Source organism: Staurois parvus, unplaced genomic scaffold (assembly GCF_062004578.1).
Source record: "Staurois parvus isolate SC_StPar_1 unplaced genomic scaffold, SC_StPar_1.0 ptg000151l, whole genome shotgun sequence".
Classification (NCBI taxonomy): Eukaryota; Metazoa; Chordata; class Amphibia; order Anura; family Ranidae; genus Staurois; species Staurois parvus.
Genome location: NW_028317947.1, coordinates 15,045,769 through 15,064,602, shown reverse-complemented (window position 1 = coordinate 15,064,602; position 18,834 = coordinate 15,045,769). Strand labels below are relative to the sequence as shown.

The window sequence follows — 18,834 nt, the reverse complement described above, 5'->3', positions numbered from 1 at the left end:
CTTGTTCAATTTTCTCAGGAGGAGTGCTGTTTTAATTACCGGTAAGTATTCACCTTTATATTTCAATATTTTTATTGAAATTTTGTAGAAACAATATACAGAAATATAGAGAACATAACCCACCCACATCTATACAAAATATATAAAATGTCCTTGTTCAATTTTCTCAGGAGGAGCGCTGTTCTAATTAATTATTCACCTTTATATTTCAATATTTTTATTGAAATTTTGTAGAAACCATATACAGAAATGTAGAGAACATAACCCACCCACATCTATACAAAATATATAAAATGTCCTTGTTCAATTTTCTCAGGAGGAGCGCTGTTCTAATTAATTATTCACCTTTATATTTCAATATTTTTATTGAAATTTTGTAGAAACAATATACAGAAATATAGAGAACATAACCCACCCACATCTATAAAAAATATATAAAATGTCCTTGTTCAATTTTCTCAGGAGGAGCGCTGTTCTAATTAATTATTCACCTTTATATTTCAATATTTTTATTGAAATTTTGTAGAAACAAATATACAGAAATATAGAGAACATAACCCACCCACATCTATAAAAAATATATAAAATGTCCTTGTTCAATTTTCTCAGGAGGAGCGCTGTTCTAATGAATTATTCACCTTTATATTTCAATATTTTTATTGAAATTTTGTAGAAACAATATACAGAAATATAGAGACCATAACCCACCCACATGTATACAAAATATATAAAATATCCTTGTTCAATTTTCTCAGGAGGAGCGCTGTTCTAATGAATTATTCACCTTTATATTTCAATATTTTTATTGAAATTTTGTAGAAACAATATACAGAAATATAGAGAACATAACCCACCCACATCTATAAAAAATATATAAAATTGTCCTTGTTCAATTTTCTCAGGAGGAGCGCTGCTCTAATTAATTATTCACCTTTATATTTCAATGTTTTTATTGAAATTTTGTAGAAAAAATATACAGAAATATAGAGAACATAACCCACCCACATAAAGAGTTGTATTTTTTTTTATATTTCAATTATTCACCTTTAAACATAAAAAGGAGTCCTTTATGTAGAAAATGTAGGAATGTAGAAAATATAATATTGACATTAGTACAAGTGTTGTCATTGCCTTCCATACCTTGCATATGTCCTGCGGGTTGCTCAGCAGTACTGTCGCTATTGACAGAGATCCCACTGTCACTGTGTAGTTTCTCCCCCTCGGGGGACGGAGTTTGGTTGACTGTGTGGCTATTTCCTCCTTGCTTGTTCTTCTTACAGCTGTTCCACCTACATGAAGATGAGATAGCGAATGATCACACACTTTCTACCTATACGTCACACAGCTCGCTCATATTTACTAATGAGTTTTAAAGTGATGGAGAAAAAAAAAAAAAAGAAAACACAAAAATATAATCCATGTTATTACGCAGTGAACCTTCTCATGTAATTCCATCATACTATCACACGCAATTTTCTGGAATTACGTAAGAATCAAAACGATTGAAACTGCCTTTCGCAAGTTGACCAAACAATCATCTGAAGAATTCCGGCTCCTGGGCCACAGGCTCGAGGGGATGTCACTTAAGAATCCTGCCATTGGTGACAATCTACAAGCACCTACAGCAGGGGCGGACTGACAACTCATGGGGCCCCCGGGCAATAGGGGATCATGGGGCCTCTGTGTCTTTGCCAAAACTCAAAAAAGCTTATGAAAAAGGTACCAGGGGCATCTCATGGGGCCCCCTACTGACCCTGGGCCCTCGAGCAGTGCCCCAGTTTCCAAATGGTCAGTCCGCCCCTGAACTACAGTGTCGATATCTCACTAGTCGTAACAGCAAGATGTGACTCTGTCAATGTTCTCTCCCAGGTGAGTGAGACACTATTTTTTTTAAGCAATCTTGAGATAGGATTCCTATTTTGACATAGCCTTTATGCAGAAATAAATGGTCACGGTCACAGGTATTAAAGTGTTACTAAACTCCAAAAAGAGAGTTAGTTTAGCTTTAACACTCCCTCCCTTTCACAAGCAGAATTGCGGGAAATTCTTTTGTTTTTTATTTTTTAAAAACATTTTAGTCCTGCCCCACTGCCATTCTGGCTTTGGCCAGAAAGACATATATTTGGTCCTGCAGCCTCCTGGGATACTTACATCCTATATGGAAGAAAAATATATTTCAAATATATTTTAAAAATATTCTTCCCAAATATATTGACATATATTTGAAATGCTACAATTTTGGCCATATTCAATATATTTCAAAATATAGTTCATTATATATATATATATATATATATATATATATATATACACACACACATATACTGTATGTTGAAATGTGTTTTTATTATAAAATATATGTAAAATATTTTGAAAAATACATTTCAAATATACTTGGCCAGAAAGACATGTACTTGGTCCTGCAGCCTCCTGGGATACTCACATCCTATATGGAAGAAAAATATATTTGAAATATATTTAAAAAATATTCTTCCCAAATATATTGACATATATTTGAAATGCTGCAATTTTGGCCATATTCAATATATTTCAATATATATATATATATATATATATATATATATATATATATACACACACACTGTATGTTGAAATGCGTTATTATTACAAAATAAATGAAAAATATTTTTAAAAATACATTTATGTTGAAATGCTTTTATTACAAAATATATGAAAAATATTTTTAAAAATACATTTCAAATATACTGTATGTCTTTAAAAATACATTTCAAATATACTGTATGTCTTTAAAAATACATTTTTTTTGGAATGCATTTACAAATATATGTAAACATATATGTTAAATTACTTTTTTATATGTTAAAAAAAAATCTTAAGAATATATTTAAAAAACATATATTTTTAAAAATATATTTTTTTAAATATATTGCTCAGATTTTTTTTAACATATAAAAAAGTCATTTTAACATATATGTTTACATACATTTGTAAATGCACTCCAAAAATGTGGATTTGTATTTAAAAAGACATACAGTATATTTGAAATGTATTTTTTAAAATATTTAGTAATAAAAACGCATTTCAACATACAGTGTATATATATATATATATATATATATATATATATATATATATATATATGTATATATATATATATATATATGTATATGTATATATATATTTATATATATTTTGGAATATATTGAATATGTTGAAAAATTGTAGCATTTCAAATATATGTCAATATATTTGGGAAGAATATTTTTAAAATATATTTCAAATATAATTTTCTTCCATGTGGGATCAGGCTGCAGGATCAGCACACAGAGTGTCCATGGGCAGTCCTGAGGAAGGGGGGGGATTGGCCAAGTCATGGGAACTGCCTTTCTGTCAGTATATGCTTTGAAGAGCTCTACAGCACTACAGGTTAGTGGGAAAAAACATGGGGGTGGGGAAAGTTTGCTTTAAGGGGTCATTTTTTTTAATTTTTTCTGAACATAGGAAGCTTGGTGAACAAAGCAGTTTCTGACTTGAACAGACCCCCCCCCCACCACCACCACCACCACCTCGCTCATTTAACACTATATATAGCACTCAGGGGTGGACTGACTATTCAGTCACTTGGGCACTGCCCGAGGGCCCGGGGTCAGTAGGGGGCCCCATGAAATGCCCCTGGTACCTTTTATAGGCTTTTTTGGTTGTGCTTTGAGTGTGGGTTTCCTCCTGGTACTCCAGTTTCCTCCCCCACTCCAAAGACATGCTGGTAGGTTAATTGGCTGCTGTCTAAATTCACCCTAGTGCAGGGGCGGACTGACCATTTGGAAACTCGGGCACTCCCTAGGGCCCAAGGTCAGTAGGGGGCCCCATGAGATGGCCCTGGTACCTTTTTCATAGGCTTTTTTGAGTTTGGGCAAAGACACAGGGGCCCCATGGTCCCCTATTGCCCGGGGGCTCCATGAGTTGTCAGTCCACCCTTGATAGCACCTGAAGTTCTACACTGTTGCTCAATAGTCCAGATTGAGATTTCTTCCAAAACAAGTCACACAAACAATGAAAGGGTATCCAACACATTTCTGGGGTACAAAAACACCCCCTCTATCAGGGCTTGGAATAGAAAACAATGTATTGGACAGAATATTTACTGGAAATTGGGTGATATTTTAACAAGTGTGAGGATCTGCATGACTTTTCAAAACTACCACCCACGTTCTGGTAATAATCAGTCCTGTATATTGTCTTCTATTCCAAGCATAGATGAAGAGGGCATTTTTGGACCTCCAAAATGCATCAGATACCCTTTTGATTGTTTTTCTGACCTTTACTAGACTTCTAAGCAAAGTTGTGGCACTTCAATTTTTATTTATGTTGTAGTATGTTACAAACAAAAGGGAACTGTGGAGATGCTCTGGGGTGTGTGCCTGCACAGTAGCCAGATCAAATCCACCAACATCATTACAATACTTCTGGATAGCAATGCCAATGGGATAACCTCTTGGGTCCACAGATATCTGTCCACTTTCTTAAGTACCTTGCTCATTCAAGGATGAATTAAGAGGTCTGGGTTAAACCCAGCCCCTGAGCAACTTATGCTTACCTCTCCATTGCTCCTTCCCTGGTCATTTCTTTGTTGCGGCCACCAGCAAAATACCAGGTGTTGGATCCAAGAGGAGCAACGATGCCTCAATTTTGCCATGTGACAGTGCTTGGGCCTAATGACTGGCCCAAGCACTGCATTATGTGGGAAGGTGACATGCTCTTCTATACCCATAAACACTGGATATTTTGTAGCAGCAGCCATGCCGGAAAGATTGCTGGGGTAGTGCTTGGGAGGTGAGAATAAGTGGTAGGGGGCTGGGCTTTACAAAAAACCTAATATTCGGCCCTGAGTGGGCAAGGTCTCAAGGCGACACCATCATACCCCTACTACAATTTTCTTTGGATTTCCAGAATCTTTTGACTGCACTTCTTAGTTTGCCCCTCAACAAAATGAGAACTAGCATTTTCATATGGTTGGGGCCTCAACTTGGTCATGACAGGATCCTATTAAAGTCAACCTGTCAACCATTTAAAGTGGGCAAGGTCTCAAGGTGACACCATCATACCCCTACTACAATTTTCTTTGGATTTCCAGAATCTTTTGACTGCACTTCTTAGTTGGCCCCTCAACAAAATGAGAACTAGCATTTTAATATGGTTGGGGCCTCAACTTTGTCATGACAGGATCCTATTAAAGTCAACCTGTCAACCATTTAAAGTCAATCTGTCAACCATTTAAAGTCCTGTCCACACCACAGGTTGTCCTTGATCATCTTTTTTAACCAGAAGGCTTTTCTCTATGTACCCCTAGTTTAGATTCACTTAGCTTGACTTTTTTTAATTTCCTGTCTACATTATGGATATTTTTCAAGACACCAACGTGTCCAAGTGCCAATTTTTTACATTTCAAATTACTACTGTTGTAAAGAACATAGTTCTTGAAACTGCTTGACATATCCCGATCTGGGTCAGAGGGAGCAATGATGCCTCAATTTTGCCACGTGACAGTGCTTGAGCCCAACGACTGGCCCAAGCACTGCATTATGTGGGAAGGTGACATGCTCTCCTATACCCATAAACCCCGGGTATTTTGTAGCAGCAGCCAAGCCGGAAAGATTGCTGGGGTAGTGCTTGGGAGGTGAGAATAGGTGGTAGGGGGCTGGGCTTTACAGAGAACCTAATATTCGGCCCTGAGTGGGCAAGGTCTCAAGGCGACACCATCATACCCCTACTGCAATTTTCTTTCGATTTCCAGAATCTTTTGACTGCACTTTTTAGTTGGTCCCTCAACAAAATGAGAACTAGCATTTTCATATGGTTGGGGCCTCAACTTTGTCATGACAGGATCCCTTTAAAGTCAACCTGTCAACCATTTAAAGTCCTGTCCACACCACAGGTTGTCCTTGATCATCTTTATTAACCAGAAGACTTTCCTCTATGTACCCCTAGTTTAGATTCACTTAGCTTGACTTTTTTTAATTTCCTTTCTACATTATGGATATTTTTCAAGACACCAACGTGTCCAAGTGCCCATTTTTAACATTTCAAATTACTACTGATGTAAAGAACATAGTTCTTGAAACTGCATGACATATTCCGATCTGGGTCAGTTTGATATATATATATATACTGTATATATATAAATTTTAATGGATGAGGGATATTCTCTCCGTATGTTTCTGTCAGAGCTATTGGCAAGTGACCTTGTTACCACGCACCTACCGTTTAAAAACGATGAATGCCACCAGCCCAATAATAACAGCAGCCAAAATGGAACAATAGACGGGAATGAGGTTCTCAGCGGCCCCACTCGGAGGAATGGGCTGCGAGCTCCCTGGTGTTGTGCCCATTAACTCCGGATCAGTCACAGTGGTGTCCTGGGGGGTAGTGTCCAAGAATGGAATCACTGATGCCAAACGTGGGCTTGGATCTAAAGAGTCAAGCAAAGAAAAAAAAACATTTTGGCTGTAAATAAACTAAAAGTCTCTTTTTTTTTTTTTTTTTAAACAAATTCAACCTGATCTATGGAGGAAAAAAAGCAAAATCTGTAAGTTAATAGGAAACTCTAAATATTAATTTATATATTTTTAAACTATTTAATTTTTTTTTACTTTTTAAAAAAAGTATTGTTATGTATAAAATCTATAATATATATAATGATTATAATGTTATTTATATATATAAGGGGTGCATTCATGACCCTTTGTCTGCAAAGCATGCTGGGCTTTACAACAAGGAAGGTCAGCATTAGCTGCTCACTATTGACTGCATGCCATCTAAATGAAATTCTATAGAAGGCCATACAACCTAACAGACAGGGAAAAGTGTGTGTGTGCTAGACCTAAACAGGGGAAAATAAGAAATCAGACCATAAGAAATCAGACCACTAGGTAATAAAATTGCTGGTTATAGGTGGCAAATTTAAAATATTCTCTTATAAATATTTCATATTTACTTGCTTAAAAAAAAGCTAAAAAATGTTTAAAATTCATGTAAATATAATAAATACATTATATAAAAATGATCATGTATTCCTTTTTTTAGAATTACAGGTAATTAATTTACTGGTTATAGGTGGCAAATATAAAAAATATTTATATTTCATATTTATTTGCCAAAAAAATTTGTAAAAAAATGTTAAAATATTTAGTTCTGAATACACTACAAAATATACTCTTTTTTATGACTACAGGTAATATATTTACTGGTCGTGGTGACAAGTGTAAAATAATTATATTTAATATTTAATATGTATCTGCCGAAAGAGTTAAAAAATTTTAAAAGTTCTAAATCTAATAAATAAAATAGATACAAAAATAACGAATATAAAATACATTATATCTTATAACTACTACTACATTCTCCTCCTTAAGTGGCTAAAAATGGCTTTCTAGGAATGCTATGTATTCTCCTGTTACTTTGCTTTCCCATGATTTTTATATTTTTTTTATGTACATTTTTTTCTTACATTTGCCTTTGGCAATGACAATGGCTCACTGCAAACATTTGAGAATATTTTACTGAGGAAAACTGTGTCTTCCCTTATCTGTATGCTATATGCCCTAAGCAAAACAAGGGGATGGTTGCCAAGATATGAAAATATCAACTTTCAGCAAAATGTGTAACTTTTTGTTCCATTAAATGGGGAATGTAACAATTCCTGACTCTTCATTTTAACTTGTCCTGTTAAATGTGAACTGCAGGCATATATTGCAAAATACTGATTAATGCAATAAATAAATACATTTATATATATATAATTGTTTAAATGCAACTAACTTAAATATATGCATAAGGCTTGATATCAGTCTCCCGTAACCTGCTGGGCAGTAGATCCTGTAAGAGGGTGACAACACTCTATCTGTCTCCTAATTCCTCTTAAGTGTTGTCACCGGTCAAATGTGTGTCAAATGGAGACAGAGGGGTTGATTTACTAAAGAGAAATAGACTGTTAACTTTGCAAAGGAGTTTTCACTTTGCTGAGTGAATGAGGGGAAAATCTGCTGACTTCCATTAACCAATCATACGCATTTAAAGAAAAAATTTCCATGCACATGATTGGGTATTCTTTGTAAATTTCCACCGCATTCACTAAGTTTAAAAGAAATTCCCTTACTAAGTGAGCAGTTCTTTTTGCCTTCAAAAATCAATCCCTGTTTGTGCAGATGCACTTTGTGAAGGTATGTTCCACCATCAGGAAACCTGCCCTGACAAATTATAAGTGCATGTAGATAGGAAGTGGCTGCTAAAGTACTGGAGAAGAGCTGTAGTACTGAGATGCAAAAAAAAGATGAAAAAAATGAAAAGTACCTAAAAAATGACAGTTGTGTATAATACACTGTATTTGCTTTCGCAAACATCAAGAAGCTCGCCTTGACTAATGGCATACCATAGGAGTGAGTGCATGTAGACAGGTAGTGGCTGCTAAAGTACTGGAGCAGTACTGCGATGCAAAAAAGAAGATAAAAAAGTGAAAATTACTTTAAAAAATGGCAGTTGCTAATAATATACGGGGCTTTAGAAAACTTAATGTCAGACATTTAGGGCTTAAATCTACTTTAGGAGTATGTATAACCTTGGAGTTGGTCATACTCTTGGAAAGTTTTTATACTCTTGTCAATTGACCTGAAAGCTTTTTTTGGATTGGTACAGGCCAACAAACAGGAATATGAGGAAGAACACATGTGTGAGTCTATGGCCGTCCAATTCCAATAATTCAAAACAGACTTTAACTTCCTAGTCTGCAAAGGCTTTCCAGCAACCGGGAGACATGCCAATGATGGCAACTGTGCATACAACTCTACACAGCAATATCCTTCAAACTGTCACTTCCAACCCCCTGTGTCTAACATGTTCCTAATGCTTGCTGAGTTTTATTCAACCTTTCATTTTTCTCCAAAAATATGATGCTTGCCTTTAATTAACATAGTGATGGGCTTTTGGAGAATGCTTACGAGTTGTAATTGAGCTGTTTATGCTTTCATTATAGTTGTTAGTGCATATTATGTTTATTACTAACGAGTCAGTGATATGTTACAGGGGATGCTGAGGGCATCTGCTTCTGGGCCTGTATGGTTTGGTGACCCAAATGCAAATCTTTTTAACTAGCCAAAAGTATATATATATAGGATTCATATACTGTATCGTTTTTATTCTGCCACATGCAGTTTGGGCTAGTACTAGGCTTATTTAGGGCTCATTTATTCAGGTGTCTAAAACAAGTATATTGCATAGTTTTGTAGGCATCTAAACGCAGCATTATGGGAATCGAAAGGGTTAGACACATATTTGCTTCTACAAACAAAAATGTATTCTCCGTTTAGTGACGTACAAACAGAAAAATATGTATGGAAGTAGTTCCATCCTAGTGTGGTCAGTTTGCATCCCTTCTCCTGACTTGGATGCTATAGCTTACCATGCCCATGCAAGACGTGCCTGTAGTCCCATAGATGGATTCAGTGGCCATGCCCCTGCCCAGCCTCCATAGTTTCATAGACAGCATGATAGCAGCTTAGCTCCTCCTATACTGTCATTGGGAACTGCCAACTATCTTCTGCAGCCTCATTGCCCCAGCCCTCCAAGCTGTGGAAACCACCAACCGTCTTCTGCAGGCTCATTCCCTTGGCCCTCTGAGCTGTGGAAACTGCTAACCATCTTCTGAAGGCTCATTTCCCCAGTCCTCTGAGCTGTGGAAACCGCCAACCGTCTTCTGCAGCCTCATTCCCATAGCCCCCTGAGCTGTGGAAACCCCACACGTATTTTGCAGGCTCATTCCCCCAGCCCTCCAAGCTGTGTAAACTGACAACCAAGTTTTAGAGGCTCTTTACCCCAGCCCTCTGAGCTGTGGGAACCACCAACCATCTTCTACAGGATCATTCCCCCAGCTCTCCAAGCTGTGGAAACCACCAACCATCTTCTGCAGGTTCAATCCCCCAGCCCTCTAAGCTGTGGAAGCCTCCAAGCATCTTCTTCAGGCTCATTCCCCCAGCCCTCTGAGCTGTGGAAACCTCCAGGCATCTCCTTCAGGCTCATTCCCCTAGCCCTCCAAGCTGTGGAAACCACCAACCATCTTCTACAGGAGCATTCCCCCAGCTCTCCAAGCTGTGGAAACCACCAACCATCTACTGCAGGTTCAATCCCTCAGCCCTCTGAGCTGTGGAAACCTCCAGGTATCTTCCTCAGGCTCATTCCCCCCAGTCCTAAAAGCTCTGGAAACCCCCAACCATCTTCCACAGGCTCATTCCCCCAGCCCTTTATGCTGTGGAAACCGCTAACCATTTTCTGCAGGCTCATTCCCCTAGCCCTCTGAACATGGGCTAGTTGTTGTTGTCAGTGCCTAGTGTCACTATATGGCTTGTGTACCATTTACATTCATATACACTGTAAAGCTGAAAAAGACACAAATCAGTACAGTTCTGTAATCATTATTACACTGTTAGATGTATTAATCTACAGCAGTGTAAGCATCTGAATTTGACCTTGTATCAGTCTCTTGCATTCTTACAGGGCTGGAGTGACAGGAAGCATGTAGATAGGAGGAGAAAGCAGAGTGACAGAGAGATGATCTCATCACTGTGCTGCTTCTCTTTTCACTGTCCTTTCCAAGGCTGAAGAAGGTCCGGACTGACCATCAGACTGAAGACACCTAGTGGCAGAAAATAAGTACTGCGGGGGAAACCTCTGGATTAAAGAGAACAGCTAAAGCTAGATTTGTTATTTCATCGTTTAACCACCTCCCGCCCGCCATATAGTAATATGACCGACGCAAGGTGGTTCTCTCGTTCTGGGAGGACATCATATGACGTCCTCCCATTCTAACCGCGCATGCGCGGCTCCTGGAGCGCACAGCGTGGCGATTGGCGGTGCGCTGTATCCCTCGGACACAGTGGATCACCGATCATGGAAAGAGCCGAAGATGTCAGCTCGGTCATGTGATCAGCGGTGTCCAATCACAGCTGATCACATGTAAACAGGGAAATGCCGGTTATCGGCATTTCTCTCCTCTTAAGCTGTCACACTGACAGAGGAGAGCCGGTAATCGGCATTCCGTTAAGGGGACATGTACACTGATCATCAGAGCACTGATGGTCAGTGTGCCCTGATGATCAGTGTGGCCCCAGCAGTGCCAGCTGTCAGTGCTCATCAGTGCCACGTGCCAGTGCCCATCAGTGCCACATCAACGCCACATAGCAATGCCTACCAGTGCACATCAATGCCACATATCAGTGCCCATCTGAGCTGCCTTTCAGTGTCACCCATCAGTGCCAGTCAGTGCCACCTATCAATACCAATCAGTGCCACCTATCAGTGCTGCCAATCAGTGCCACCTATCAGTGCCAGTCAGTGCCGTCTATCAGTGCCAGTCAGTGCCGCCTATCAGTGCGCATCAGTGCCACCTATCTGTGCCCGCCAGTGCCGCCTATCAGTGCCCGTCAGTGCAGCCTATCAGTGCCAATTAGTGCCGCCTAACAGTGCCAGTCAGTGCCATCTAACAGTGCCAGTCAGTGCCGCCTATCAGTGCCAGTCAGGACCGTCTATCAGTGTCACCTATCAGTGCCATATATCAGTGCTGCCTTTCAGTGCCCATCAGTGATGCCTGTCAATGCCCATCAGTGCCACCTATCAGTGCCTTCTCATCAGTGCCCATCAGTGCCACCTATCAGTGTCCATCAGTGCAGCCTATCAGTGCCCATCACTGCAGCCTCATTAGCGCACATCAGTGAAGGAGAAAAATCACTTATTTACAAATTTTTTTATAAAAACTAAGAAAAAACATTTTTTTTTCAAACTTTTCTGTGGTTTTTGGTTTGTTTAAGAAAAAATAAAAAACCCAGAGTTGATTAAATACCACCAAAATAAAGCTCTATCTGTCACAAAAAAATGATAAAAAATTCATATCGGTACAGTGTTGCATGACCGCGCAATTGTCATTCAAAGTGCAACAGCGCTGAAAGCTGGAAATTGGCCTGAGGAGGAAGGGGGTATAAGTGCCCTGTAGGCAGGAAGGGGGTAGTAGTGCCCTGTAGGCGAGGGGTTAATGGGCTATTCATTTTTTTTCTTGTTACTTTTGATCAGAGTTCTGCTTACAGTATAAGGGTGAAGGTTCAGGGGTGATTATTTGTTTTAATAATTAGATATCGTTTTAGGGTTTCGGTATGGGTATGTAAATAGAGTTAATACAAAAATGACCAGGAAAAAGCCATCTGAATCTACAGTTGTTCTGTTTATTCTTGTGCCCGCCTTGTACAGTAAACCTACAAACATTTTCCAGACTCCTGCAGACTCTTTCAACTGAAAAAGTACCCTGCAGAGCATTGCGCTCCACGCAGCGATGAGTAGGACAGAGATGGCACTGTTATGGTGTAGGCTGCCCACGGGCAGTTTCCTGTCTTCACTATGTCACACAATAGGGTCACTGTCAGCAATTAGAACAATGAGTCACAGACAGACTGATGGACCGGAGAATTACATTGATCTATTAGTGTGACGGTTGGTGTAGATATTATGTCATTACAAGTGTATGTCAGAGGGAAGGCTTAGAGCACAGGCAGGCATACAAGCGTGGATAATTGCAGCCTGTGCGTGTCTGATCTACCAGCATGCTTTCCATTAATTCTGTATGTATAAATAGCTTTGGATTTGTACAAGTAAGTGAGCATTTTATGGGGGAAATATTCTACACAAACATGATCCGGCTTAATCAGTAAAGTAGTGCGATGAATGAGGACGACGTGCACAATGTAGTAAGCAATCACATTTCATATTTCTGAAATCAGATCAGTGAAAGATTATTCCTGTCCTATTAAATTGCGTGTTTTCTACAATAGTTAACGAGGGACAAAACTGTTGAATAAACAGCTCCCCTTGCCGCTCATCTATGCCGCCATCTTTAACCTCCTCGGCGGTATGATTCTTTCCGATTTTTTGTGCTGAAAGCGGTACCATTTTTTTGCATGGAAATATGTAGTTTTTTATTGTAGGCTGTAATTTTTAGGGATAACTCACTGAAATCTGTACGAACAAGAGTCTAGTAAACATTCCGGATATGATAAAATTTGAAACACAAAATCATAAATTATAATTGAATAAATAATCATAAAAAATAATAATATAATAATAATACATTTAATTCAATAATATAATCAAACCAAAAACACTGAAATTTGAAATACAGATGGCAAATTCGCACATCGCTGAGCAAAGTCGCAAAATCGTTTTCAGTGTCTGATGACGAATTTCCCCCACGATCATTATCACTCAATTCTGCAAGTGGTTCTGATTTACTATCGCTGCTCTAAAACCACTTTTGGCGTAAAGGGACGCTTTTTGGATGCCATGGACTTTTCTCAGTTTCCAGGCAGAAAGAACAGTCAAAATGCAGGCAGGGCGCAGGACAAAGCAGTAGGGACAAAATGTATGTGAAATGCATTGAAACAGCAATGACAGCAAAAATGACATTTTTTAAAAATTTCAAATTTCCCGCCGTCCGTCCCGACGTCACAGGGACCGGAACACAGAAGCCGGATGCTGGCATCAGCCGGAGGAGATGGCTGGGGACGCTGCAGGGGACACATCGCGGGAGCGAAGGACAAGGTAAGTGCTGCAGGGACCCCCAGAGCAGCGCCGCATGGTAAGCCCGAGTGTAGCTTGGGGTTACCGCTTTTGGTATAGAAATTTTACCCCGAGCTACACTCGGGAACACCTGTGTATGCACATCTTCCCCACCTGTGTCTTCCAGGTATCTGGTAACATCTGGTGGTGCATAAGTACATGTGCTGTGCAGGGGTGTATTTACCCCATGGCAAACAAGGCACTTGCCTAGGGTGGCATTTTTCAGGGGGGGCAGCACCTCCCCCCTAGAAAAAGGGATGAAAGAAGGGACATGCATGCCATAGGAACCAAGTGGGATCCGAGAGAGGCTGCGGGCTGCTTGATGCTGTATGTAGAGCCTAACTCTCGTTCCCGGGGATTTCCAGAGCTGTGAAGATGAGTGTCTTACTCTTTATTGCTGGGGGGGGGGGGGTAGTGAAAGGCTCTCCCAGGTGGGGGGCAGGGGTGTTGTTGGTCAATGTCATGCTCTCTCCACGGGAGGAGGAAGGGGGGGGGGGGTGTTGGTCGGTGTCTGTGGGGGCAGACGATTTTTGTGTTGCCCAGGGCAGCACAAAACCTAAATACACCACTGGTGCTGTGATTAATGCCAGCTTTTGCCTGATTGCCGCCAAACTTCTGTTGGCGTTTGGGCAAGCGAGAACAAACCCATCACAGGTTGGCACATACACTGCACAGTTGCAGCTTATTAACACACTGCCGTCTGGGATAGCTGTGATCAGGGCGGACTGACCATTTGGAAACTCGGGCACTGCCCGACGACCCGGGGTCAGTAGGGGGCCCCATGAGATGCCCCTGGTACCTTTTTCATAGGCATTTGAGTTTGGGCAAGGACACAGGGGCCCCATGATCCCCTATTGCCCGGGGGCCCCATGAGTTGTCAGTCCGCCCCTGTGATGTAGCTTTTCCAGGAAACGGCAGGGCCCGGCCTAGAATGGGAACCTAGAAGTTCTGGTTTGCAGCACAAAAACATAAAAAGGTAAAAAAAAATGTAATACTTTTTTTTTTTGTTTTGCTTTTGTGTAAGATGGAGGTGGAGGGATGAAATAAAAAAATATGTTGAAGTGTGTTTTGTTCTGCTTTAAAGTGTATATAAAGGCAAAACTTTGTTTTAGACAAAGCGGGAACTCTTTCAAGTTTTTATGAAGTTGAGGCACTGAATCTGGATCCTTGATATATAATGGCCTTATAAAGCCGGATGCCTTGTGTTTGGCAACTCTATTCAAAAGGCAAAGGTCACCTGAATTGAGAAGTCCATATGCATTTCAAGCAAAAGAGGGCATCAAACAAAAGTCCATAGCTTTAAAAGTGGTACTTTGTTGATTCTGAAAATATTAGAAAAAACTGGCATCCAATGTATTTCGGGGACTCGGCACTCCACCTTCATTAGGGTTCTAAAATGAACTAGGTGTCAGTTGGACCTAGAACAAAGCTTTTGGAAAAATTTGATCCAAATCAGGTGGGTAACATTTAAGAAGGAACCTGTCTCAGTAATAATATCTAACGTACACAGCCATGAGCATGCTGCTCTGCTACTGAGACGGGGGCCTTCTTAAAGATTATCCTCCTGGTTTGAATCACATTTCTCCAGGAGCTTTGCTCTGGGTCCACCTGACACCTAGTTTATTTTGGAGCCCTGATAAAGGGGAGTACAAGCACCCGAAAGACGTTGGATGCTGGATACCTGTTTTTTTTCTTTTGTCAATTTATGGAATCAAATACCACTTTGAAATCTAAGAGCTTTGGTTTGGCATACTCTTTTGGATCCATCAATCCATCTATTTGTTCTGGTGACAACTGTCACTGAGACAAAAAGAGGAAAACTAACATTTTCGAGATTTCATGAAAGCAAGAGGCGAAGCAAAATCTTCCAATGGCGACCGTGACGGGAGTCACTTTGGGTGGGGGGCCCATGGAACCCAGCTCACTTTGTTAAGCTGGGGAGACCCCTGTCCCAGCTCCCCATATCTCTCTTATGTGTAAGTCACCCTGTGCCTGTTAGGGGTACAGGGTGATCTGTCCTAATATTTTGTAGACATGTCTAGGAGATAGGTGGGGTGAGGGTTGTTGATTGTTTAATGTTATGTGGTTGCATCCCATTGTTCTATTGTTTGTCTTGCTTGGGAGCAAACTATTATGGGATGTATGTGTTTATGTGTATTAGCTTAGTGGGGGGTTGTCTCCAGCAGCCCTCCCTCTTGATGGGACTGTCTGCTGGAGTAAAGTTTGAATACCTGTGTGTCTCTTGTTGCTAAATGTAGATTGCCCCGCAGGGAGGGGGTATTTGCCCCTTGAGTGTCTATATCTTGTATCTGTGTTCAAATAAACTAGTCTACTTTCTGGATTACTTCAAGATTGGTGTTGTCTACTCTTGTTTGGTCGGATGTGGTGTCTGTGGTCGGTGTTCGGACGGGCAAGCAGTATTCTAACGGAAGTACCCAAGTGCAGTTTGGGGTTGGTTCCATTACAGTGACAAATCTTCTGGAGACAACTCTCTAAAATGGGAATTTTCCTTTCTTTGGGGAGATTTGTGTGCTACCACCTCCCCCTCACTCCCCCTCTCTGTTGGGGTCCCTCAAGGCTCTGTCCTCGGACCCCTTCTCTTCTCCATCTATACCTCCTCCCTTGGCCAACTCATACACTCTCACGGCTTCAACTACCACCTCTATGCCGACGACACACAAATCTATCTCTCAACCCCCCACCTCACCCCCTTGGTCTCAGCCCGAATCACACACCTACTGAGCGACATATCAGACTGGATGTTGCTCCACTTCCTTAAATTGAACCTCTCCAAAACCGAGTTTCTTGTCTTCCCCCCAGCCCAGACACCACCCCCCATTGATTTCTCCGTCACATCCAACAACGCTACCATCAAACCCGCCCTGCAGGCCAGAGTACTGGGTGTCATTCTGGACTCCAACCTATCCTTCCAGCCCCAAGTCAAATCTTTAACAAACTCGTGCAGACTGCACCTCCGCAACATCGCCAAAATCCGCACATTCCTAACCCCAGAAACCACTAAACAGCTCATCCACTCCCTCATCATATCACGACTCGACTACTGCAACTCCCTCCTCACTGGCCTGCCTCGCCGCTGGCTATCCCCGCTTCAGTCGATCCTGAATACGGCTGCCAGACTCATTCACCTTTCCAACCGCTCTGTCTCCGCCACCCCCCTCTGCCAATCCCTCCACTGGCTTCCGATTGCGCAACGGATCAAATTCAAAATCCTAACGCTGACGTACAAAGCTGTCCACCATACTGCCCCGTACTACATCTCTGACCTAATACCCAAGTACCGCCCAGCACGCACACTCCGCTCCTCACAAGACCTCCTTCTCTCTAGTTCCCTGGTCTCCTCCTCCCATGCCCACCTCCAGGACTTCTCCAGGGTGTCACCCATCCTCTGGAACTCCCTGCCCCAACCCATCAGATTATCACCTACTCTCCGCTCCTTTAGGCGCACCCTGAAAACCCATCTCTTCAGGGAAGCCTACCCCACCCCCTGCTAACTTGCCGACCTCTTCCACTCTTCCTACCACTCCATCCCCCACAGCTATCTCCTCCTGTGCCACCATCCCCTCCCTCCTAGATTGTAAGCTCAAAAGAGCAGGGCCCTCGATCCCCTCATGTATCGCATTGTATTGGTATTGTTCTGTCACATGTTCTGTCTCCCTTTGTAATGTACAGCGCTGAGCGAACTATTGGCGCTTTATAAATACTGTATAATAATAATAATACTTTCTGTTGCCTGTCCAAGCAGGAAATAACAAAAAACTTCCAAAATAGGGCACAGGCAGCAATTAAAAAAAAATGATAAGGGTTTTAAAAATTTTCAAATTCTATTCTATGTGAGTGCCATTCTAAGCAGCATTCTCTTGTGTGCCCAGGTTGTGTGATGACACCACCCCACTGGGTGTGGACTTACATGACTGGGTTGAATGACACCAGATGCCATTCAAACTGGAAGTAGTAGCGATAGATGAGGGCATGGAGGGCAGTCCTGCAGCATAAAGAACTGGAGTAATGCTTTAAAAAAAGTTTTTAAACATGGGGCCTGGATTCAGGGCAAAGTGACCTGACCAAAGTGACTAAAGTCTTATACCAGCCCACCCCTGACCCATTTATACCCATGTTTCTCCTGCTCCTCTACTACTCCATTCTGCTTGGGAGACAAATCTTGTGATCTACCAAGGTTGTACTCTAACTCAAATCCCAATTTTATGGCCTGGAGATTGGCTACCCAAGTCCAAGCACTGCATCCTGGGAGGAGGTCACATGTTCCCTGATAATGGAAAATGTTGGCTATTTTGGATGGCTAAGACAAAGCAGTAGAGGAGCACATCAAATGTAAAAAAAAGAGAGTCAAGAGTGTGGATAGTAAGAGACTCCTAATTTTGTAGTAGTCTCCCACCAGCTTTGTATATCTCACGCGAACTAGGGCTTTGAGAGCTCTTCTTACAACTGACAATATGCAATGTTTCTATTTCTTAGCCCCCGTTCACACTTGAGCATTTTGTAGCTTGAAACTTAAAAATGCCCAACACGCAAAAATCTTTTGTTTTCAGTAGCCCCTGTTCACATCTGAGCATCCTGTCGCTTGTAGCAAAACGCCTATTGCTCACAAAAGTACATGAGTTACTTTTCAGGCAGAATTGAGTATTTTTGTCCCCATACACGTCAATGGAAATGCCTGATAAGCGCAACATGAGCTTTATTTAAGCATTTTTTCAAGTTTTTTGTCACACGTTTTCTTCTCAAACAGCAGCTCTCTGCCTTTTTTAAGCAGCAATCCACAACTTTTAGATGAAAACCGCTTGACAAAAGCTGCAAAAACATGCAATTCTGCTCCAAAAAACACTCAAAAATGCTTGAAAAAGTGACAGAGCCTAAAGGTTAATAGGGAAATATTATGATCCAGGCAATTGATCCTACAGGGAAATGATCCGTATTTTTTATTGTATTGTGTGGCAGAATCAAGAACAAATCACAAGGGTTTTTTTTTCCTCCTCTGGACTAATATAGCTATAAGAAGATAAACATGATTGCCGCAAGTCTCTTTTTAACCTTAACACTGTAATATTTATATATATATTTTTTTGTTTCTCAACATAAATTAAAAGAATCAATCTGTTTTAAAAGTAAATTTAACCCTTAAATCCCTTGGCAGTCACCCAAAACCAAGACACCTTTAAGTCAATAAAA

At 40.9% G+C, this 18,834-nt stretch overlaps 1 protein-coding gene across 1 annotated transcript in view; it reads right to left on the bottom strand.

The window, feature by feature from the left end:
- Positions 1-18,834, bottom strand: part of NGFR (nerve growth factor receptor) — a 119,656-nt gene that overhangs the window by 13,515 nt on the left and 87,307 nt on the right. The window contains exons 4-5 of the mRNA XM_089674489.1: positions 6,241-6,448; positions 1,141-1,289 (exon numbers count right to left, since the gene is read on the bottom strand). Of these exons, the coding sequence (XP_089530615.1) occupies positions 1,141-1,289; positions 6,241-6,448 (357 nt within the window). The remainder of the gene's footprint in view (positions 1-1,140; positions 1,290-6,240; positions 6,449-18,834) is intronic.